This window comes from Magallana gigas, chromosome 9, assembly GCF_963853765.1.
Source record: "Magallana gigas chromosome 9, xbMagGiga1.1, whole genome shotgun sequence".
Taxonomy (NCBI): Eukaryota; Metazoa; Mollusca; class Bivalvia; order Ostreida; family Ostreidae; genus Magallana; species Magallana gigas.
This window is the reverse complement of record NC_088861.1, coordinates 17,519,528-17,544,326: the sequence shown is the minus strand read 5'-3', so window position 1 is coordinate 17,544,326 and position 24,799 is coordinate 17,519,528. Positions and strand designations below refer to the sequence as shown.

The window sequence follows — 24,799 nt, the reverse complement described above, 5'->3', positions numbered from 1 at the left end:
AAGTAAAAACAGATTCACAAATGCATACACAAACTGGGAACAATATTTATGCTTTGATATAAGCCATTATCTTCCAATAAGTTCACATAATTAGTAAAGGAAGACTTGTACTTCCTTTAAAGATTATATATTTACATGCAAGGTTTAGCCCCATTGTTTATCTTTAATAAGATTCTAAAAAATGTGTGTTTTCACATTCTTGCAGGCTGATGGCGGAAATGGATGAGGAGTACTCAGATTCCGAGTATGAGTGGATTAACTTGGAGGCGGATACATTCTGTGCTGCACGCAGGCCAGCGGACGGAAAGTGGTATAGAGCAAAGATCCAGCGGATCATCCACAAAAACCTGGCAGAGGTATGTTTACCCAGATATATTCTTCAGATACGTTTTCATTCAGGCTTGCAGGTATGGATAAATGTTTGAATATTTATTGGTAAGTTTTGAAAAGGAATTTTTAATGCATGTTTTCAAGAAAAAATAAAATACTAGGTGAGAGTTTTAAAGATGCAGCAAAACACCTCATTAACTTGAATTACAAATTCTAAAAAATGTTTTAACTTTTTTAAAAGTGCAAGCATGTGTTTAAGACACATACTAGTATGTAATAGTTTGCATATACACAACAGATATTGCAACACATCTTATCACTTTCAGAGTGTATTAGTTGTGTAATATTAAGAAAGCAAATCATTTTGTATATTAGAAGCTTTTCGTGTAGGAAACATACCACATTGTACAATATAAGTTTTAGATAAGAACACAGTGAGGAAGTGTTTACATCAAACAATCCCATTTAGCAATTAAAAATCCAATCAAGCTGTAAAATATTAAATGTTAAGGATTACCGGGTACTATTAATTACTGTAAACCAACTATTATTTGCGTGCAAGAAATTTTTCAAGAATTCTGATAGACTCGTCATCGCGAATATTTCTTGCTGTGAACCAGTTGTTGTCATTTTTTTTATAACAACACTTGTTTTGATAAGGTCTTGTCGCGAAAATATGTTGCTGCAAACCAGTTCATTTCAGGTAATTGGCGAAATAAATTTGTCATGAATAAAAGTCGGTTTATGGTATTATTTTTCTGTACATTGTAGCTATCCAGTATTAAATCTTTACTTTAAATTTCATTTTCCAATTTCGTGGGAATGCTATTGAATTTTACGAATTTTAAAAATTAGTTCAATCTACAATGTGCCTGATAAGTACATGCAAGTGCTTGCCAGAATTTATAACCCATATTACACAAATTTTAGTGCATGCTCTGCTGCACAGATCAATCTGTGTTACAATGTATTTTTGGAATGTTCAGACATTTGTTGTTGATAATAATAATAATAAAAAAAAAAAAAAAGTTTCCAAGAATCTTTAACTACTTTTATTGGAGTAACTTACTAATAGAAAACCAATGAAAAGAATTAAAACTCAACAATATCAACAACAAAAATAGTCAGTAGATGTAAAGTTTACACTATGTAAAGTTTACACTTGAAATTCGTTTACATCCTTTTACAGCAGCAGCTCCACATATGAAGTCTTGTTCTTGTATTGATCAGGAAATATCTATATATCCAGGCCTACCGCATCCTCGTCTCAAGCTTAAGGTTATACAGCAGACACATGTATATTTGCTACTCTCTCTCATGCTGAACATTTATTTGGAAGTCCCTTTCTTTGAAAAATGAGGACTCGTCCATTATCTGGCCAATTTCCTTGATGATGCTAATTGTTTCATCACAGAAAAGTACAGAAATGATCCATTATCCTGGTTCACTCTTTGAAACACTTTACCTCTGGATAATAACTTTGAAGCTTCTCATCATTGAGAAATAATACAGCTATCAATCCCATTATGATGCTCTAAGTGTTCATGTCAAATAAAAAACACAGTAACAAATCACAGAAAATCATGGTGATGGAATAAATCCTTTGACATATTCCTTATCCCAGATGCTGGTTCTTGTTCATCGTGATAAGTGGGTGGTCACTCCATGTACTGAATGATGCTGACCTTTCCGTTAGAGTGACCAATCCACAGCTTGCCGTCAGAGAAAGCCTCGATAGCGTGGGGGGTGAAGCTACACTTGTGGAGGACACACTTGGCCCTCCCCGAGGCCTTGAACAGCTGGATGTTTCTGCTGTAGCGGTCGCTGACCACGACATTACCCAGGACGTCAAAAGCCACGTCCCAGGGGCTGAAAGTGTCCTCCTCCGCACTGTTTGAATGTCTGAAGATCACCTCCCCATCTTTGTTAAGGACCACCAGCTCTCCTGTGAAATCTCCCGTCCAGTTGATGACCGCGATGTCGCCAGTTTGTTCATTTTCGGCAATGCGATGTGGGTAGGTGAATATGTTGCTTGTTGACTGTCTGCCGAAAAATGACTTTTTGGTCTGGTATTGAATGGTCTGAAGTTCTTGGCCGTCGTAAGAGAACTTTTTGATGAGTCTCGTGCTCAGGAATGAGGAAGAATGCTTCAGACTGTCCACAAGACCTACTAGAAAGTTTCCTGTTGTCTTGTTCACGTAAATACTGATGGGCAATTGTCCCTCTTGAAAATCAACTAGGGTGGTCGGTTCATTATCGGAACTGAGACATTGGACCCATCGTAACTTAGGATCAACTGTCAGCAAAGAACCACTCTTGGTGGTGCTGAAATCATGGCATGTGGGCCTGATGGCCAATGTCTTAAGGAGTTTTCCCCGCTTGTTGAACAGTTTGATCTCGTCCTCTTTAAAACCTTTGATCCAGGCTTCTGTATCACTGACTCTGCAGATTTTGGTGATGAAAATGTCAGATTCACAACCCGTAAGGGTGGCGTCTATTCGAACGTAACTCATGAGTTTGAGCGAGCTCGCAAGGTCCGAGTAGAAGTCGCCTACCATGGCTTGTAATTTTTCCACACTTTCCTCCCCGCCAACAAATCGTGGCGATGGTATGTGGTGTATTAGATGATCCTCGGACATTTTCATCAGCAGCTTGGAACATTCCCTTTCTAAGTGAATGATCTCGAGATTGGAGCCGAGCTTGAGTCGAGAGTCAACATTCTCGAGGAATGATGTCCCCCTTGCTATCAGGTCTTCTGTCACTTCCTTCGTTCCGCTCAGTTGACGTCCTGTTTCTTTTCGTTGATTCTCCGCGTTGGCAATAAGGTTAGATATTATATTTTCCAGTTTGTTGCGGATGCTTTCACCTGTATCATTAAAAAAAAATTTAATTAACCTGAATTTTTGGTCATTCAGTTCGATTAGTTTTGATTAAATTTTAACCTCTAAATTTAATTCTAGTATACAATAAACAAGCAAGAATTATATAAGCTTAGAGTGATTTTAGATTTCATTTTTGGGTTATTTATATATCCTATGATAATGGTTCTTCATGTCAAATGAATATTTTTATGTTTAAGATGTTTTTGATTTTAAAAAACTGCAATATTTTTTTACATGTTTAAAATTATACTTAGATTGAGAGAAACATGAAAGCTAGCTAGATTATGTATTAATATGTTTTTCTCGAACAATTACCTTTCCCTTTACTATGCAATGAGAATAAATTATTATAAAAAGAATGAAACCTAGGTAGGAGATATAGAGAAAGATTTTTTTTTTATTAAACATGTTACAAAGTTAAATGTAAAATTTTCCAACAAGTGAATCATTCAAATTGAATCAAGAACCATGATTCATGAAATTTTTAGCTTGTTTATCATTGGAAGAAAAAAAACCACTCCCATTTTCTTCAGAAGAGAAGGGAGAGATCGAGAGATATCAAGATTAATTGGCAGTGTTTATAAATAAAAAATCCACAAACCAATCCTGTATTTTTCCTGAGAGAGAGAGAGAGAGAGATCAGTCTACCTTTCTGTGTGATGCTGGCTATGACAGCCTCCGTGTCCCTCTGGTTTTTGTCGTCCTGGATGCTGAGCTCAGTCACCCTTTGTTGTAACACTGGGACCCTCCCCCTCATCTCCTGAACTCGACCCTGTAACAACTCCATCTTCTCCCCAACTCTGGCCTCCAGGTCCGTGAAAGTGTGGCCATTGTGATGCCCCATCATACATTTAACACACACCAGCTCATCACATGTGTCACACAAGCCTTGGATGGTCTCACAATGTTTTTTACATCTCCCTTCTCCAGAATTGTTCCCCTCCATCACTGCAGCTGCCATTTTGGTTTTTGGGGTTTTTTCCAGTGTGGTGTCTGAGAAATACGATATGGCTAGCAGCAAAGCATGCGGTCTGTGGATGTAAACAAAGTTTATACAGGGTGTGTTCTAAAGTTCACCTGGCTGAGTCATACAGTGCTGTGCAAAAGTTGTATCTGAAGTGGTTCTGTGAATAATATTTGTATTTATATACAGTAAATAGGGTTCATCATTTGGGGGGTTTTTTGTAGCAGTATACAATTATGAATCATTAGATTTTAAAGAAAATCAGTGTTCTAGAATATCTGTATTTATTTTTTGTATAAACAAAGCTAATATTTCAGTTGCAATGTATGTAAACAAAATTGAAGATAGATTTCAGAAGGAATGTTTTATGCTGTTTATATATTATGTTAACTTGGTTATTGATCAGACTATGATTAATTAGCATCCAGGTCAGTTTAATTACATGACAGGCTTTATTAAGGTGGTATGGGATAATTTATCTGTCAATATTAATGTGGATAATACATCATTATACCTGTTATAGCTTTAAAAATTTTACAATATTAAACCAAAATATATGTTTCAAAAAATGTCTAAAAGTTAAGAATTCATACATAAAATCCCCAGTAAGATTTGAACTTATGATTTATAGATTGGTAGATAATGATTCGACTTGTTGTGCTATGCTGTTAGGTAACAATTTTTGGAAAGAAAAGTATTTGCTTGATTTTATTGTTTATTTTGATACTAGGAATTATGTCATAATTAATATGGTGGTGTACGTCCCATACCATCCTATATTTTATTAGATGATTCAAAGGTTATTTCGAATTTAAATTAATTTAAATTATTTCTGATGATTCATTTTGTTGATATTAATGAATCAACTATCATTTAAAAAAACAGTGTATTTTTATTATAATAATATCAGGTATGTGTATTTTTATTATGATAATATCAGGTATTTATGGTGGACTTTGGGTACTCAGAAACCATTCAGACCTCAGAGTTACGGAACCTGAAAAAGCATTTATCCCAGAGTGGTGCATTCTCCTTCTTGTGTCACCTGGCCGAGGTGGTTCCAGCGGGTGACCAGAGTATGTGGTCCCGCACCGCCTGTGAATTCATGGTGGAGGAAACGCATAACAAGAAGCTGTACATCAAAAAAAAGGTGAGAGTAGGTTGTTTGCTGTAAATTAAGTACTAGTGATGGAGAAGTTTGAAAGGTGAGGACCCAGCACAGAAGGGGAAGGGACCAGGGAGTGAAGAAAGTCTGAATTGTTATGTTAATTCCAATCAATGTTAGGCTTGGGGGAGGAAGAGAGAATGTGTCATTAATGTGTATTAGGGCCATGAGAGGAAGAGAGAATTTCAGAAGTAATTTAAAATTGTTTTTAAACTTTGGTCTTGGAAAGTTAGGGTTTATAGTGATCGGTCTGTCCTTCTGTCCATCCTTTGGTCTGTCTGTTGGAGATTACTTGTCTGGGCATATCTTCTCTCCCCTTGGTCCAATCTGGCTCATGCTTCACCTGCAGAGTGTATTTAGGTTAAATGTGTATTGACCTTGAACCCAACTAAGATTAAGGTCAAAGCTGAATTATCTGAAAAATCTTTGTCCAAGTAATGTATATCTCCCCTTGGTCTTAGCTGTTTTTAAAGTGCTTTGGTAAAAGTGACCTTGAATGGCATTTAAGGGTCAAGGTCTTATCAGACCTCACCAAAAAAAATCTGAGCATATTTACTCTCTCCTTAGCCCTATCTGGCTCCTACTTCACATAAAAAGAGGTTTTGGGTACAGGGTATGCAGCGACCTTAAACGCAAGTTTCAATGTCAAATGTGAAGGTCATAGCATACCCTTTAAAATCCAGAAATGTTATGTATATATAATTTCAACTTTGTCCCTATACAGTTCCAGTGTTGGACCACAAATATTCTCCTGACCAATGGATAAGACATAGATTTAACTTTCTTTCCGTGCAGGGTGACAATATAAAGACCTCTTTGCCAGTTGATCTGATTCTGGAGACCTATGTCCCAGAGAGTGCCCTGGAGCCGGCCCGGAGGTCCTACACAAGTCTGATAGATATGATGAAGGACCGGGGACTAGTCATACCAGCACCGGGGTAAGTATGATAGAGATGATGAAGGACCATGACTAGCCATACCAGCTTTTGGACTAGGGCACGTTTTTTTGTTTTTTTTTGGAAAGGGGGGGGGGGGTAAAGGGAGGGGATGTTTTTTGTTGGCATAACTTGAAAGTGCTGTTGGTATATTGTACGGTGCAGATGATTAAGATTTATTGTTGGGGAGTTTAAATATAAGAAATATAAGTGGTATTTGATATAGATTTCTTTACGTTATAAGTCAAAAGTATAGTAAGTCTTTCGTCTTAACTACAAACACAGATATATCTAAAAAAAATAATTTGGAAGGAAGAAAATTACAAAAAAAATATTTGCAGATATTCTTATTGTTTAATTTTCATTATACAAAGTTCAATTTTTTGGAAAAGTAAATGTAATTATAGTTACACATTTGTGACTTTTTCAGAGCACTTTCTAGGAAGAAGACCCCAGTCAAAGTACAGCCGAAGACTTACCCCATCATGTTCTTTGACCCACCCACTCTACCCGAGGACAACTCGTTTATCGGCATCCCTGTCTACGTCAACTTTGATGCTGTCATCTATGTACAGGAACTTAGGGGAGGTAATTAAATAGTAATGGCTTCATATGAAGAAAATAATGAAGGCTTGATCAGAATTTTAAGATATACAGCATTTCAGTTTTATTTTGGATGGTTGTTTGGTAAATGAATGTATGATATAGTTACAATGTTGAGTCAGCTGCTTGCTTGACAATTGCCAAAAAATACTTTTGATTTTTAGGTCAAATTAGTCAAGACAGCAGGGTAACTGCTATGCCAATATTGAATATAGCCGGGGAAATATATTGCGAGTTTTGCTAAGCGTCATTGAATATTGACCCCCTTTTGAATTTTAGGTCAAAATGTCAAAGGTAGGCAAGTTTGAACTTTCATGTTGTGTGTTCTGCCTTTGTTAGAAATTGTTTTATCTGCATTTGTTGAATGATTTTAGGTTTATATCTTTAGAGCATTTACTAAACTTGACCAAACTTATGACAAGGGTTGGTCTAGTCAAGTAGGCAACCTTTTAATTTTGGGGTCAAAAGGTCACCTTTTTAACTTTACAACTCAAATGTTTTCTACCCTAAGACCCCCAAAAAAGATTAACTGAGTATGTTTGTTTTACCAATTATACCTTGTTGTCGAGTTTGTTCAATTTTCTAGTTTTCATGAATTCCCATCCCTTTGACTTATAAGAAAAGATAGCATGTATGTGTTGCTGAAAAAATACTGTTTCATACGATGTGCAGATGAGGAGTTCAAGGAGCTGAGTGAACTGATACAGCAGCGGTTCAGAGAGAGTGAACCTCACAAGTTTGAAGAGACCAAGTGGCAGCTGAACCAGGCCTGCATCGCCTTCTTCCACCTGGATCAGCAGTGGTATAGAGCCAAGATTATCTCCCTTGAACCCCACAGGGTGAAGGTAAGGTCAAAGCTTAAGGTCATTTTTGCATTACCGGTAGGTGAAATATCATAAGAAAATGTTACTATTTATGGAAAACCATTAAAGAATTACATTATTCATTACATTATTTGTAGTTGCAGCTACCAGAAGTAAAGATTATGATCTGTGTAACTAATTTACTTTTCTTTTATTAAAGGTCAAATTTGTGGATTTTGGGAACTGTGAGAATGTTTCATATGACAAGATCCGGGCGGATGTAGAGGACTTTATGTATCTCCCTCCTCAGTGCTTTGAGTGTGCACTATACAACGTATTGCCTGTAAGTGTGTACAGCATATTACCAGTAAGTTTGTACAACATATTACCTTTAAGTCTGTACAACAAAATGTCTATTGGTTTGTACAAGACATTACCTGTAAGTCAATATTGCCTGTAAGCCTGAACAACACATTGCCTGTAAGTTTCTACAACACTGACTAAAAGTGTGTACAAACACTGCATGTAAGTTTGTAGAACACATTACGTCAAGTCTCTACAACACATTGCCTTTGAGTCTGCACAACCCATTGCCTGTTAATCTGTACAATACATTACCTGTAAGTCTATACAACACATTGCCTATAAGTCTGTACAACATATTATATCTGTGGAATATATTACATGTATCTGTAAATTTGTTCAACACATATCAAGTAAATCTGTATAATACAATACCTGTAAGTCTGTACAACACATTGACAGTATGTTTATGCATTGTATTGTCTATAAGTCTAATACATACTATTTTAACTGACTATACAAGTAATTGTCATTTTAATTGATCCATTGGGATATTTTTTTCTTCAGAATACAGAAAGTGGGAAATGGTCCAAACCTGCTCTGGATTTCATGCATAAATCTTGTGTGACAAAAGCCTGCGTTATAGAAGTTCTGGTCAGTGTTCTTAGTAACTGAACTCTTCAAATTATGATGTTTTATTGAAATGATGCACTGATATAAACATTTGTCAATATTGATGATAAATTCATTTCTTGGCCACAGGAAAGAATAGATGGAGAACCTTTAAAGATTAAGGTCATGCTGCCTGACCGTCAGGATCTGTCCAGCGTCCTGGAGAGTGAGGGGTATGCTATACAGGAGGATAGTCTGCTGGAACTAATGCTACAGAGTCAGGAGATAGAGGCAGTTCTCAAGGTACTGTGTTAAAACCAACTCTTCAGAGTCAGGAGATAGAAACTGCTCACAAGTTACGGAGTAAAAACTGACTCTTCAGAGTCTGTAGAGATAGGAGCAAGTCAATGCTGCCTCTTTAGAGTGTGTAGATAAAAATTGTCTAAAGGTACTGAGTAAGAACTTACTCTTTATAGTGGGGAGTTGGAAACTGATTTCAAGGTACTTAGTATTGTGTAAAATCTGACTTGGTGGTTGGAGATAGAAACTTCCTACAACTAAAACTTCCGGTACATCTAGACTTGGACAGATGGAGTATATGATGCAACTACATTTCAATTACCGTCAACAAATTTAAGTTATCTTTCTGCTCTATTGAAAAGTAAACCTATTACAAGATTACAAGATTCAAGATACCCATAACATGGAGAGAGCATGTTCAAATTTAGAAAAGATACAAAGTTTTGACTTTGGTAAGGGTCTTTCTTGAACCGTTTTGTAAATTAGTTCAGTAATGATATTATACTGTAAATTCCTTATATTACTCGAGTTCTTAATTCCGCAATCCTGCTACTTTGTATCAAATTGCGAGAATATAAAATCACGAACGCGGAACTTTTATCCTTACAGTACCGATCATACCCAACCTAACACCAGAGTAAACCCCAACTAAACCCCGGGTTTACTTTTTAGCTCACCTGAACCGAAGGTTCAAGTGAGCTTTTCTGATCACCTGTTGTCCGTCGTCCGTCCGTCTGTCTGTCCGTCCGTCTGTAAACTTTTCACATTTTTGACTTCTTCTCTAGAACCGCTGAGCCAAATTTAACCAAACTTGGTACAAAGCATCCTTATGAGAAGGGGATTCTAAATTGTTAAAATAAAGGTCACAACCCTTTTTAAAAGGGAGATAATTGCGAAACTGCGAAAATTGGGTGGGTGTCTTAAAAAATTTTCTTCTTAAGAACCACTACACCAGATATGCCAATATTTACACCAAAGCTTGTATATATAGTGAAGATTCTAAATTGTTAAAATCGCGATCCCCGGGTCAATACTGGGGTCCCAAGAGGGGTTCAAAGTTGATTAAAAACGACAAATTTAACATAGAAATATATGGGGGAAAATGTTTTTAAAAATGTATTCTCAAGGACTACAGTGCTAAAAATAGTGAGATTAATATACAAGTACCCTAAGATAGTGTAGATCCTAAATTGTGAAAACCGTGATCCCCGGACTAATACTACGTACGGCTCCAAAATATGTTCAAAGTTTAAGATAGAATTATACAATGGGAAAGTGTTTTAAACTCTTCTTTTTAAGAATTACAATGCTACAGTTTGTGAGATTACTGTGCAATCATTCTAAGATAGTGCAGATTCTAAATTGTTTAAATCATGTTTTATTAAAAGAAGTATTAAAAAAAAAAAGAAAAAAGAAATTTCCATGATAAGTTTATCATAGTTAAATTATATGGAAATACATGTGTATGTTTATCGACTAGTTTTTTGTTTTTTTGGAATTTCAATCCCGACATCAATTACTCACATATCGGGATCCAAGTGATCGGGTTCAAAGATCATAAATTCAAACAACTTCAAAAAGGTGTGGATCTTAGTTTTTACGAAGTTTTGATTCACAAACACACAGTTAGGAAAGATAAAGGAACAAAAGATAAGAAATTGTTATGGAAAAAAAGTAGGAATCATTGATAGACTTTAACAACTATATTTAGACTTTCCATGTTTTTTGAGTTTAGTCTATAAGACAGATGATCGATGAGAATGCAAAATCTAACATGCCTAATGTCCTCATCACACCTGCAATATTTTTATTTGATGAATCAATAAAGAAGCTTTTAATGATTGAAATACAAAACAGATGCCAATATCATCTTTTAATTATTTAACGAATATAATTCAATTTTTTCAGTGAAATTGGATTTTTTTTTTTTTTTACTGCAAATGGGTATTTTAGAGCTTAAAATTCAGTCTCAGTTGATGTGTAAAATAACTATGAATAAAAACATGCCAAAGATAAAATTGTTTCTTTTTATGTATTGTTTAATATATGGCAAAATCTTGAAATATATATGAGTTTTACAATATTTATTCAGAGTTCACTTCATAATAAACCCTTTCGAAATAAAATGATACAAGGACTATTGTTCAGGTGAGCGATTTGTGGCCCATGGGCCTCTTGTTTGGTTTACTTTGGGTTTACTCTGGGTTTACTTTGGGTTTACTTTTGGTTTACTCTGGGTTTACTTTTGAAAATTGGGGTCCACTCAGGTATTACTTTGGGTTTACTTGGATATTGCTTTTGAGGTCAACAGTACACACTGAAGTGTGAAGCAGACCCATCTTTTATCTTACCATACTACTGCCTGTAATTTCTGCCCCTTGTATATTCCGAATACACAGTTAGTGTCTGTTTTCAGGGATATACTTCTGACCGGGTTTACTCTCTGTGTCCACTCTGGGTTTACTCTAGGTTTACTCTGGGTCCACTCTAGTAAACCCGAAGTAAACCCAGGGTTTAGTTGGGGTTTACTTTCTGTTAGGTTGGGTCTGATCGGTACTGTATTTCTCATAGTTCTCAACTCTCAAAAAATAATGGCAAAATTTTAAATTCGCGAAGGGTGCTCCTCGCGATTTTACGCGGATATTAATTCCTCGCATTTAATTTGGAATCTACAGTATTCAAACCTTTTAGAAATGATAAATCGATAGAAACTTCTAAAAAAAAATTGTCTTTTAAATGTCAAACAAAGCAAATATAGACACATATAGAATTAATAATTTTCTTTTGTACAGTTTAAACTTATTATTTTGTATTTCATGATTTTTTTTCCTACCTCAGACCAAGAACCCATACAAAAGTATGCCTTTGTATACTGTTGGGGAATTCTTTGATGTTCTCATCACACATGTAGAAATACCCAATGTGGTAAGTGAATTTTGGAAGTACATGTACATTATGTTACTATCAAATGAGATTAATGTAATATTTTACATCACAGTTTAATAATTGTTATTATCAAAAATGCACTATGAACACATATAAGATTCTGAGTATCGAACCTGTTTTACTTGGCAATTAATTCTTTGTTTATATTCAAATGTTAATTAAGATTAGAAAAATTGTTATTTACATAAATGAGAAATAGATATTTTGAAGGTGTATTAAAATCCACTCGTCCAACCATGCGCCCACCCAACATATATTTGCTAATCCAGAGAAGAATCTATTTTCACCTGTCTGTGACCTTACTTGTAGATATACTATCAACACACTCGATACAGCGGGGACGAGGCCGATGAGAGAACAGATGAAATCAACCATCAGCTGACCAAACTGGAACAGATGTGGGTGGAGCTCAATGAGGCAGGGCCTGTATCCCCACCCCTGATGAGACCCAAGCCAGGTAAATTAGGAAAAGTCTCAGAAAATCCTTGACCCGAAAGAAATATGATCAGTCAATTTGAATCCTTGGCCTTACCAAGGGCTTGGTTAGGTTCATCTTGGATCACTTCTTCATGAAACCATGACTTAGATAATCATGTTCATGTGAAAAATATTATATTTACTGGAACAGATAAGCCTTATTTGATACAGTTGATGAACAAGTGCTGCTTGATCTTTCGTTTGTCAACTGAATAATTGTGTTGCAGGCAAGATGTGCTGTGCCCAGTACGGCTTTGACCAGTGTTGGTACCGGGGCCTGGTCATCACAGCACCAGATCACCAAAACCAGGTCCTGGTGCTATATGTTGACTTTGGAACATCAGAGATTGTACCACTAGAGAGGTAGGGACAGGTTTTGTCCATTAGAGATTGTACCACTAGAGAGGTAGGGACAGGGTGTGTCCATTAGAGATTGTTCCATTAGAGAGGTAGGGGCAGGTTTTGTCCATTAGAGATTGTACCACTAGAGAGGTAGGGGCAGGGTTTGTCCATTAGAGATTGTACTTCTAGAGAAGTTAGGACAGGTTTTGTCCATAAGAGATTGTACTTCTAGAGAGGTAGGGGCAGGTTTTGTCCATGAGAGATTGTACCACTAGAGAGGTAGGGGCAGGTTTTGTCCATTAGCGATTGTACCACTAGAGAGGTAGGAGCAGGGTGTGTCCATTAGAGATTGTACCACTAGAGAGGTTAGGACAGTTTTTGCCCCATTAGAGATTGTACCACTAGAGAGGTAAGGACAGGTTTTGTCCATTAGAGATTGTACCACTAGAGAGGTAGGAGCAGGGTGTGTCCATTAGAGATTGTACCACTAGAGAGGTTAGGACAGTTTTTGCCCCATTAGAGATTGTACTTCTAGAGAAGTTAGGACAGGTTTTGTCCATAAGAGATTGCACTTCTAAAGAGGTAAGGACAGGTTTTGTCCAGCTAAAATTAAAGACATTAAAGGATTCCTCTTTACAATATGCATAATATGTACATGTATAATCATAATGAGATGATATAAAAAAATTCATATTATTGTGTTCACACAGTCACTAAGTAATCAACCAAATTGTTCCAGGGTGAGGACTCTGCCCCCACAGTTTCAGTCGCTGCCCGCCCAGGCGAGGAGACTGGTGCTTTCAGGAATACAGATCCCTACCCCCCAGGCCTCCTGGAACGTCCAGGCACAGGAGCGGATGCTGCAGTGTGCTGGTGCCAAAGTCTCAAAGTGCTGTCTGAAGGTCAGTCTTCCACAACATTGATAAAGGAATGGCTGCAAACTATTTTGTTTCCAAAGTTATATAAATGACGTAGTGACCTATCGTAGGTTTTGGCTTGATAACTTTTATTATCTTAAACTTCATATGGGAATTTAAGGGGGGGGGGGGGGGGGGAACAATGAGCCCTCAACCAAAATTGAGAGATTTGTATCGGCAAATAAACAAATATGACTCTGACAAGTATTTCACCATACATTGTGAAAATAGTAAATATTTGTGTTTTTTATATTTTCATTGGGATACTTTACAAAACAAGCAAGGAATTGGAAACATTTATGAATCATGAGTGAGGTGTCAGGCTGAATTGAATTTGTGCATAATTGCTCAGGTGACCATTGGGGCCCTTGGGCCTCTTGTTCATGATTTAACTTTGTTAAAGCTTCACTTGCTTTTCACTTGCAATTGATTTTATTCTGTAAATCAAATCATGTTTCTGATTCAATTTGCATGGCTCAAGTGATTATTGAGTTTGTTTGTGATAAAGTCAAACCTTCACAAAATATTTTAATTTTCTTTGTTTCACCACTTACCTTTAACTCTTCTTTGCAAACAAAACTGTTGGAATACAATCAATTTAAAATCCTGTTTTTATATCAGTTTATTTTGTTACATAAATGAATAAAGGTTAAATCCAAAAGTAAATCTTTGACAGTCTTGATTTAAGATGGCTGACTTTAGCTTTCATTGTACATTTATTTTTAGAAAATTTTATTTATTTAATGTTGTAGTAGAGCATGGCCATATTGCTATTATGATGTTATGTTAAAATGAAGCATTAAAGGATTAGATTTTTAGAATTGACATAAAAGGAAAAGTTAAAAATTGAACATCTTAAAAATCAACACATGAATATATTCCGGTACTATTCTTGGTATTCTTTTTCTAAATTTTTGATGAATCCATGTAAAAAAAAACGAAAAAAAAAAAATGCAAGTCAGCCTCCTTAAAAGACAACTACATTTACTAACTTAAAGGTTTAATAGATCTACACTCTACTCGATAATATTAAAATTTGTTGAATATTACCAGAAGCTGGACCCTCTACAAGGCGAGCTGTTCGGGGCGGAGGACTGGAGTAACATGACTCTGCTATATCAGGAGTTGATAGACTCAGGCCTGCTACAGTATAGCGAGGAATCAGATTTGTAAGTATAGTCTCCATAACATGTTTTAAAATACACTTTATACATGCATTATTCCACAGCATGAAGTTTGCCTACAAGTGGCATGTTTAACTTTCTGTTGTTTGTGTACGTACTGTGGTTTCATCAATATTCTTTGATCACCAATTACCTGGGATTCCGTGGGTACACCATCTGGAGAAAAAATGTGTCATTTTTTTTGGCAGGACCATTTATAATACACTGTAATTAACATGTCCCTGAAACACAGGCAATTGTATCTGCAGTAAAGTTTAACCCACAACACAAGGTGTCTAACTCCAACTTACATGGAGTACCCCTGTTCATTTTTGCTTTCAACAGAAAAGAAGCAAACCAATGTTTATGCTGTGCAACAACTTGAATTTCCAGATGGCGAGCAATGCCAGGTTGGATGCTGTTTTTGCAGATAGAAATAAATAAAGGCAAGCTTGCCGTATATGATTTTATAGATAAATTATTAAATAATTGTAAAATAGATACCGGTATGTTGGTAACCACTATCCCATTGCGATCCGTCTGAAAGCAAAAATCATTGTGAATCGTCTGAAAGCAAAAATGACTGCAATTCACATAAGGGACTGAGATTCCTCACAGAATTTGAAGTTATATACTTTGTGTTATAGAAAGAACTTTTGTTACAGAAACAAATGCACGTGCCCTGAAACTGAAAAAAAACCCAGGTTGATGCTCATGAATATTTATGAAACAACAGTATGTTTTATAAGGTCACCTGAGTAAAAATATTCACAGTGAATTGGTTAATGATTCTATAGAATCTTTTTAATACATGTACATAAACATTTTGGGTGTGTAATTTTTGATGTGTAATTTTTCGATTGTAATTTTTAATTATTAACTAAAGAAAAGGTGGAAAGGGTGAGAGTCTGAAATGAATACATGTAATAGTGAATTGTATGTTTTGATTAAAGTTCTTTCTACCCTGGTTGAACAGGTAAGTGCACGTGGACAGTAACACATGTATTTATGTGGATTGTGCTTTTTCCTTCTATTGTCAGCGATACTTTTTTTCTTTTTATTCACTCTTTTTTCCATGTTGCTTGCTGTCTGCTTGTGACTTCTTTCTACAGGTACCAGGGATATTATATTCCAAATCAATGTTAACTTGGTTGTTGCTTATAACACAGTTCAGTATCTAGGATATCAGGGAGAGTGGGTTTGGAACATATTTTCAATGAATTTCAAGACTGGGTACAAAGTTCTCTGTCTTAAAGTGCATGTCAACAGAGTCACCACAATGTCTCACATTTTTTGATTCTGCTGAACTAGCTGGCCTTAGATGTGGCTTTGAAAGCAAAACATTTTTTGGGTGGGGGGACTTTTTAGGAGTACATGTGATGGTCTGGGTCATCAGGTGCAGTAAATGGATATGTAAACATGATCCCTTGTCTATGTTTGTTGCTGGCTTTCTTACCGCTTGACCTTTTGTTAACACCTTGCCAATCATAATTATCTAGTTTACTGCGATGTACCGGTATAGAAAGCGGTCTATTTCATTACTGATAACACTATGTGCTTTAAGAAAATCCAAACAACTACACTTGTCATTCATATCTACACACTGTCATCAGAGTCTGCTTAATATGTAATGTGACTTTTTGCATTTCTGATAACACCATGTGTTTTTGGTTTGTTTTTTTTAAATTACCACAAACACGATTTACCTAATTTATACATGTACTGCTTGTTTGTTCTCTCCATTCCATCATGACTAATTTTTTAAAATCTGTATAAATTTAAATATATCTAGAAATTACTGGTACACATGTATATGTATGTGACTGTAAATATGTACTTACTGGTAAACGGGTATTCTCCCATCTGTGTAACACTGTATCTTAACTTTCCATTTAATGTATATAAAGCATAGCATAAATGGGTCATTAACAAAAAATTGGATTTATTTTACAACTGAATCACAAAGTAGATTATCGTTATAATTATATGTATCTAGATTTTTAGGAGTATACTATTAAAAAAAAAAAATTGAAAAACTACTGCAAAAATAATGGGAATTTATTTTTAAAGGAAAATGAGAATTTTTTTAAAGAATATTTTAGACGTCACTTAATTAATTACATGTACAACATTTTACTTGACAGATGTAATGATGAAGAGCCCTCCAGGACTCGCCTAGGGTCCGAAGATGTCCTCATCGAGGAGATAGAGGAGATGGGAGATATGGAAGATATGGGAGATATGGAGGACCTGGACTTTGAGGAGGAAGAGGAGGAAACCAGCCAATCAGATAACGAGAATGTCTCATGTGGTCTCATCATAACTGAAGCCGAGTTGTAGAAAAACAAGAAATCAAATTTTCATGTTGAAGTTTGTTATTAAGATAGGGAAGACCAATTTCCTTGTATAACGAAAAACATGTTTGAGATTAAAGAAAAAGAAGATAGTTTATTGAATGGAAGGAAAGTTAGAAATTTCAATTGGATGTGGATCTCATTAAGCTTGATGTTGACTCTGTTTATTATTACATGTAACTGTATGTGTATTGAACCATATGTGCAAAATATTCAAGAAAAACTTTTTTTTTTCCTCTTTTGTTGTAGATAAATGATCTTTTATCTCTTTTTATCATACGACAAAATTTTGTTTTAATTTCATTCAGGGTTACCATATAGCAAATGTATATGTACAATCATTACGTGAAATAATTTTTTCCTTTTTTTTTTCTAGGACTGTTGTTGACCAATTAGGACTTGTATGTTGTTAATAGTTTCTCTCTTCATTGTGTGTACTGTCATCTTCGCTAGTCAAGGGTTTAGGATCCGCTCTCGGAGAGGAGTGGATCAAGAAATCTCTTGGCTAGCGAAGGTGGTTTACTGTATAGTGGTGGAAAGATATTCCATCTTATTTCCCTTTTACTGAAGATTGTTTCGTTTTTTGAATAATTGACAATAAAAAGAATAACAACAAAAAATGTGTTATATGATATCTTTATTCAAGATCAGAAAGAGTTGTTATAGGTCATCCATCGAGGTTTACTGGAACATTATCAAATTCAATGTACATTTACTGATATTGGGGGGGGGGGGGGGGTATTAAAATTATTTCACTGTATGTTACAAAGGTGAATTGAGTTTGTAAAGGTATGGGTTTGTTTTTTGCAATTTTATTCAATAATACCTCAAACCATAGTTACAGAATTTTAATACTTGTATAGGAATATGATCAATAAGGAGAAATGGGAAATGGAACAGAAGATGGAATAATTATTGGTTTGAGTAAATGTTTATAGTAAAGATAGAAAATAAAGACTTTGTAAATAAAGTCCACGGTGATTATTTAAAACATGCCGCAAATATTGTTTTGGACTTGCAAATGATTCAGGTGGTATAGGACACCAGTCAATGTTTAGAATTTTCAAATTTGACCACAAATATGTTTTAAAATTTTTTTTTGGAAAGGTAAAATTTTATACAAGAACCAGCAGGATTCGAACCGATGACTAACTGATTCGTAGGTAACGCTCTAACCCATTGGGCTCCGCTACGCTGGTATCACTAACAGGAAAGAAAAAATAGAAATATAAGATTAGTGTACTTGATTTTACTGTTTATTTCGATAGGAAGTACGTCACGTAATAGAAGTGTTCCATGCCACCTTAAATAGTGAGTTAGTATCCCTATAGTACATGTATTAACATTGACCATAAGCACTAGAAACTATTCATGAAACCGGTAACATGGTGGGTTTTTTCTTTCAAATTATCAATGCCACGAACTGGCAGACCAGTGCACATTGCGTAATTTGAGGATAGACATGGCTCTCCACATGTAGTGCACTTTGATAGGAAGTGTGACGTCAACCATTTGATTTTTGTCCCTAATCAGTGCCCTTGAGCAGGCACGTAGCATCCTTCTGAAAAAGGGGGGGGGGGGTGGGTCCCAAAATTTTGATAAACATAATTTTCAAAAAAAAACCTTACCTCACCAATCTTCTTGAAGGGTGTGGGAATAGTCGATTTTTTATGATCTTTATGTGTTGAGTAGAATTTTCTCTCTGTTTAAAATAAAATAGGGGATGGGGGGGGGGGGGGGGGGGGGAGGGAGTATATGTTTGTTCAAAATACATTAATAGAATATTCTGGTAGGGAAAAATGTTCGTTCTAAAAAAATAATTATGGTGGAATTATACATTTAAATGTTAAATATATAATCTATTTAATATATGGTAAATATGAAATATAATTGTTTTTTTAATCCATGGGTAATTTTTTTAGAAGCTGTCTTAAAATTGAAATCTCGGTAATCGCTAGCTAACTGTATCGTCCAATCGTTTAAGCTGAAGGAAACAAATTAAAACGACACTTAAAGAGCGAAGGCAAAAATTTCCTTTTTTTCAAGGAAAACACCCCGGGGAATTACTGGCTGTGCCCCCCCCCCTTCGCCAACCATGTTTTCTCCCTCATCCGTTTCTGGGTTTTAGGATATCAAACACGTCACATAATTATACTATTGACTTATTTGTTTCAAAAGTTAAGATAAAGGGGAATAAAAGTCATATCATTGTGGTGTGGCAATATCATATAAAGATATAAAGACGTCGCGTGATGCATGTATTATATTGTAAGGTAATCGTCTGCTCTCTGTGGCCACGCTGTCTCGTCTATATAGAACATGTAGGTGATCCAATTGGAAGGAGAAATTTTTGTGACTCAATTATACACATTTATCATTTATTTCTTGACTTGGTAATTAACCAAGGCATGTAGCAAAGGAAATTTCATACTTCAATTTCACTGTTAATATTTTCACTTCTATTTTTTACCTCGGCGCTTCTATTTCTTACATCAGCGAGAAAAGGGGGGGGGGAGCTGAAGCTACTTGCTTGTAGCCTCTTAATATATATACGCACAAAAATATGGTACGTACGACACCCCGTCCACCATTTTATACCTTTCTTTGAATAATATATAAGGAATTTTATGGATTTTTAAACAGTTAAATATGATATAATTTTCCTTTTATACGTTTGTCTTAATATCCCATTTCCTCTCTTAGATGGTAGGTTACCGCTGTCGCTAAAGCGAAGTGGTGGTTTTTAATAATACTTTTAAGAACCTAATTGATAAAACAAAAATAAAAAAAGAATCCTAATTTTTTTCGGGTATTGTATATGTATATAGAGAATAATACATACCCTTTTCCATATCACAGCCAGTATCAGCCCGAGACCCCAATATCAGCCCGAAGAATGATACTGGTCGAGGGCTGAAACAGGCTGTGATATGGGAAAAGGGTATTTATTATATTCATTACATAGTTAGTGATAAAAAATAGAAATTTAAAAATCATCCTGAACAAATTGATTTTAAAATATATTATTTGAGAGTAGTCTGTACATGTATCAAATAAAATTATGAGATCTTATTTTTTTACCTAACATGTAGAAATGAATAAATTTCTTGAAACTTCCCCATATCCTATATCACGAAAAAGTAAAGGCTTAATTACTAGTTACTGATGAAATATACATATGTACATATACCCGATCATTTAGCTCATCTTCAAAGACCCTATCATTTCAAATTAAACTGAACTACGGGTATTATGTATGATTTCAAATTTGTTTTAGAGATCTAAAAATGTGATCTATTTTCCCCCAAAAGTGTTACAGATAAACAAATCTTTCTTGAGTATCTGTCTTTATGGGCTGGGTATTTGGTCTGGGGAATCCTTAAGGTTATCTTTATATATTAGGGGGGACATATTGTTTTCCTGAGGTGGGTAAACAACCGATCCTCCAAAGCTCAGAGGGGGAAGGGTCGGACATACACCTTATATAAGCCATTCACCAGGTGACAGACCCCTCGGTAGGTAGGGGGACACCACACGTATAAAAGGATACCTCATTTATATATCAAAACATTTATAGAACGTGATAGAGTCAATTCGTTCGGGGGGGATATTTTGGTTGCATTTCAGGGCCGACATTCCGATTACGAACACTAGTCTCTGTGTATTGAAGGTTTTCACCCCCTCAGACGCCGGACTTTTAATTTGGGACTTTGTCACCAAAATGGGTTCGTAGCTAGCTCCTATTTCTTGTATACATATACCTCGGGACGTTAACTTTCTTGCCAATGTCACATTTTATGTCAATAGAAACTGGAATATGACCTAAAGACATCAGAGGGTCCCATGTCATAGACCGTGGATTCACCACTGAGATAAGAAAACCCACTGCACTGCACAGTACTTACTCAATTTATAGGACAACAGAGCGCAGCATGTATTTTTTGACCATCCTCGGACTATGTACTTTGGTGGCGGCTTTGCCAAGAGTAAAAAGACAGGTAAAAATTTTAATGAACAAATATACCTTGACTTTTTTCTCAAAAATTTCGGATTTTTTTTTCTTATTTTGGCCGTCTTTTCATTAGAAAAGATCGTGTATCCGTTCCTCTTGGTACAGAATGTATATATATGAGTTTAATTTCATAAAATGTCGAACTATAGCATGAGCTTTACTTTTTAATTATCTGATAATTAAAAAAATCATCAAAATACCACTTCACCTAAAGGCTTGACCTCGGGTGGCCTTACATGCCCTACTTTAATTCAGATTATACAAGTTTTTAAGGGACGGATGAGAAGGGGTTGAGGCTTTGACTTGAGATCGTCTGTCCAAATCAAGCGGTGATAATTAATAGTAGTTTTTTTGTTTTTGTTTTTTTTTTTTTGGGGGGGGGGGGGTGTTGTATTTGTAATTTCAATATACCAATCTTGGACTATATGATTTAGAACAATAAGTTATAATTTGGCATTGTTTACTTACTAAGGTACCGAACATTCTAGACTCTCTATGTATATTAAGTTACTGCTGAGCAACAAAATGATAGATCGGGTGCTTATTATTTTTCTTAATAAACAATAAAGTTTGTTTTTCACATATCCAGATAAATATAACTATAGCCTGCGGTAAAATTCATAGGGTTTGCATTTGATTATTTATTAATATTAATTATAATCAATCAATAATACTGTATGGCTCTGATACCTAACGTTACACATGTATTTTTTCCTTATGTTTAACACACAGGGCATTCTTTTAATATCGGATTCTATTTTTACGCATCAGTGAGGGTTCTTAACTCTAAAAAAGCTTTCAGTTAAGACTTTATCAATGTACATGTACAAAAGAAAGTAGTCCAAGTAAAACAATAAGCAATTTAAAGTACACGTATGTTTATGCATCGTTCATAAAATGTACTTTACATACATGTACGAACGACAACTACTATTCTTAGATGCATTGTCTGTATACTAGTATGTAAACGCCCACGATTGCAGTATGTAATGTAAAGAGAGAATGTCTCTTTAAGGCGGATAATTTCACACATAATTATTTTTAGGGAGTGGGGTGATTCTATATGCAATCGCATATCCAAATCCAAATTGGATTTGGTGTGAACCTGTGCTCTACTTATTGGGTAAAGAATCCGCAAATTAAAATAGTGCTATGGGAGGGGGGGGGGGAATGAACAAACTGTTGATGTTATTTACTGAAAGTATACTATTTATCCAATTTACATCTTATGAACAAACCTGCCACCAGAAATGTAAGAAAATGAAGTATTTGCACCCTTTATAAATTCCCAAAAAGGAAATACAACACTATAGCAATTTTAAAAACACATCCACACAAATCTGATTTAAAACGGCAAAAAAGACAAGACAAAAATCGTTCTTTCTCCTACTATCGTACAAGTACATGTACATAGCTAAGCGTTCGACAGTATTTGGACAAAGTTCATGGTCTTTTGGATAAGAACATAAAAAACGAGGGCCGTTATTGTCACGGCTATAGCAGTGGAGAGATAAAGCTATATATATTATATGGTACAAGCTGATTTTATAATATGATTGAATTTGAAAACTTCATCATCTGTATATAGTATTAGTACTAGTAATCTGTTTCTTACATGAACATGCATTAGTGGGATGAAAAACGACCAATATTTTCTCTGTTTTTGACATTACCACATGTACATATGAATTTCATAGTATCTTCAAACTTCATGTTTTCTCTGTTCAAGACAATAAGTACATGTGTATTTATAAAGATCACTTCATCCTTCAGTCTTTTTATCTACAAATTCAACATTAGTCCATATCATACCTCACAATGATTTAAACAATAAAATGCTTTCTTTGATGATTCATGCAGGTTATGAAGATAGCGACATTGCGCGTTAGCGGGTTTTGTAAATTTTTCCTGCAACGATCGCTACCTTCATAACCTGCATGAATCATCAAAGAAAGCATTTTATTGTTTATATTAACATCTTTCTTTAACTGATTAATAAATTGATTATGAAAAGTTAGTAAAATTCACTAAATTACTGATAACGTACACAAGTACGTTAGCTAAAAGAAACAGCCAAATTGTCTCCTGTGATACTTTGAGTCTGGCATCATCGTGATTATTTCATGCAGTCCGTGTTTTTACTTAAGTCGCTGTAGGTTCAGACCAATCGATAAACAGGGCGTGTCAATTTCAGTCCTGTCACTTTCAGCCGCTGTATATTTCGACCAATCGATAAATTGGGCGTGTAGATTTCAGTCTGGCTGTTTCTATAGAGTTATGAATTAACTATAACCTTCCGTAAGAAATCGAGGAAATTATACTTTGTAGATATGAAACATGATTTAACATGGAAAGAGTGAAGTATAACAACAAACTCGTTATATTTGGTTTTGTCAGTACCTGTATGAACACAATCGGATTTTATAAGAAAGAGGAGATAAAATACTTATTAGATGTTATGTATTCAATTTAAATAATACGTAAAATTTACTCAATGTACTGATGTTATTCAAGTAATGACCGATTTCCACAGTATATTGTGTTGCAAGGTTAGCTAATTCTGTGTTCATGTATTAGAATGACTCCTGATTCCTTAATCATTGTTCACAGGATCAATATTACATGGAGAACAAATGTTCAATGGCCGCACGTGACACGAGTTGCCCCACGGGATATTGCTGCGCCTACGACGAATTCTTCCGCATCATCTACTACTGCAAGAAACTGGGCGCCATCAACGAATCCTGTTCGACGGTAGCCAGCGACGCGGACTGCCCGTGCGAGCCTGGCCTCACGTGCGTGCCCACAGTCCAGGGCTCGTCCTTTGTTACTATTTATGGTAGATGTAAACCGGTTGGCATGACGACGGAAGAAGCCGGTACGACGGAAGCTGAACACACCAATCATGGGCATCACGTGACCAAACATGGCTAGAGGGTCGCTATATATGTAAACTTGTGTTCACGCTTTGTTTAAAATTTGTCTTGACATGTGACATGTTAATTTAGAATAAATCATACCTGCTCTTTCTCTTATACTATTCTTTGATACCCCTTTATATTACCACCCAGAAAACGAAGTTACAAGGGATGATATACTGGAATCACTCGGCACATCCGTCTGTATATCCGTCTGTCTGCAAACAATTTTTTTGTCCAAGCTTGAACTTGGAAACTGCAGAATGAATTTATCTAAAAAAAAATTGTACAAATATTGAACACCATCTGAATATGTGCACCTGCAATTTTCATTAAATTAGACATGAATTTCCTTATGATATTGTAAATTAATGTTAGAATGGTAAGGTAGGTAACCCTTACAAATTTTATCACTTAAGTTAATTGTTATGTTAAAAATCTACATCCAAATGTTATTTTTTTTAATTCTAATTTTTCAAGAAAATATGTATGCAGTATAAGTAACTATATACATGTATTTATTAGATAAAATCATAAGAGATAAATGGGAATAATATATAATGCCGGACAACTGTAGCTCCTTATATCTGCACGAGGCAAGGTTTTGATGTGTATGGAAAAAGTGTGTGTGTGTGTGTGTGTATATATATATATATATATATATATATATATATATATATATATATATATATATATATATATATATATATATATATATAGGCAGTGGCTTGGCTTGTTGGTTACTAGTAAACTACAAACCTAGCGACATTTCA

At 35.3% G+C, this 24,799-nt stretch overlaps 2 protein-coding genes and 1 long non-coding RNA gene across 11 annotated transcripts in view; 2 read left to right on the top strand and 1 right to left on the bottom strand.

Moving 5' to 3' along the window:
- LOC105318839 (RING finger protein 17) overlaps positions 1–17,716 on the top strand; it is a 46,484-nt gene extending 28,768 nt beyond the window's left edge. For 5 of the 9 annotated variants that reach the window (XM_066072108.1, XM_066072110.1, XM_066072109.1 and 2 more), the window contains 15 exons: positions 206–356; positions 5,117–5,326; positions 6,137–6,279; positions 6,707–6,864; positions 7,159–7,173; positions 7,552–7,724; positions 7,903–8,025; positions 8,553–8,639; positions 8,748–8,900; positions 11,736–11,822; positions 12,153–12,300; positions 12,548–12,683; positions 13,402–13,564; positions 14,633–14,748; positions 16,887–17,716. In XM_066072108.1, coding sequence (XP_065928180.1) covers positions 206–356; positions 5,117–5,326; positions 6,137–6,279; positions 6,707–6,864; positions 7,159–7,173; positions 7,552–7,724; positions 7,903–8,025; positions 8,553–8,639; positions 8,748–8,900; positions 11,736–11,822; positions 12,153–12,300; positions 12,548–12,683; positions 13,402–13,564; positions 14,633–14,748; positions 16,887–17,082 — 2,059 coding nt within the window. In that variant the 3' untranslated portion in view covers positions 17,083–17,716. Of the gene's footprint in view, positions 1–205; positions 357–5,116; positions 5,327–6,136; positions 6,280–6,706; positions 6,865–7,158; positions 7,174–7,551; positions 7,725–7,902; positions 8,026–8,307; positions 8,328–8,552; positions 8,640–8,747; positions 8,901–11,735; positions 11,823–12,152; positions 12,301–12,547; positions 12,684–13,401; positions 13,565–14,632; positions 14,749–15,695; positions 15,719–16,886 lie in introns of all 9 variants that reach the window. The other 4 variants (XM_066072105.1, XM_066072112.1, XM_066072106.1 and 1 more) reach the window with 4 other exon arrangements.
- LOC117691809 (uncharacterized) lies at positions 1,466–4,256 on the bottom strand. Its single transcript, XM_034478590.2, has 2 exons — positions 3,861–4,256; positions 1,466–3,196 (listed from the first exon to the last, which is right to left on the bottom strand). Exons 1-2 carry the CDS (start codon positions 4,171–4,173, stop codon positions 1,989–1,991), a joined length of 1,521 nt encoding a protein of 506 aa, XP_034334481.2. The 5' UTR covers positions 4,174–4,256; the 3' UTR covers positions 1,466–1,988.
- Positions 17,717–20,645: 2,929 nt separating the features above from the next.
- On the top strand, positions 20,646–24,136 carry LOC117691821 (uncharacterized). The gene is made up of 3 exons (XR_004603440.2): positions 20,646–20,821; positions 20,904–21,094; positions 23,719–24,136. It is a non-coding gene; the product is annotated as an uncharacterized lncRNA (long non-coding RNA).
- Positions 24,137–24,799: the final 663 nt, after the last annotated feature.

Excerpts from the sequence above, each read along its gene's own strand:
- LOC117691809 (XM_034478590.2), bottom strand. The coding sequence starts at position 4,173 with ATGGCAGCTGCAGTGATGGAGGGGAACAATTCTGGAGAAGGGAGATGT. Across the intron at positions 3,197-3,860 it reads AGCCAGCATCACACAGAAAG|GTGAAAGCATCCGCAACAAA; the intron begins GTAGACTGATCT and ends TTAATGATACAG.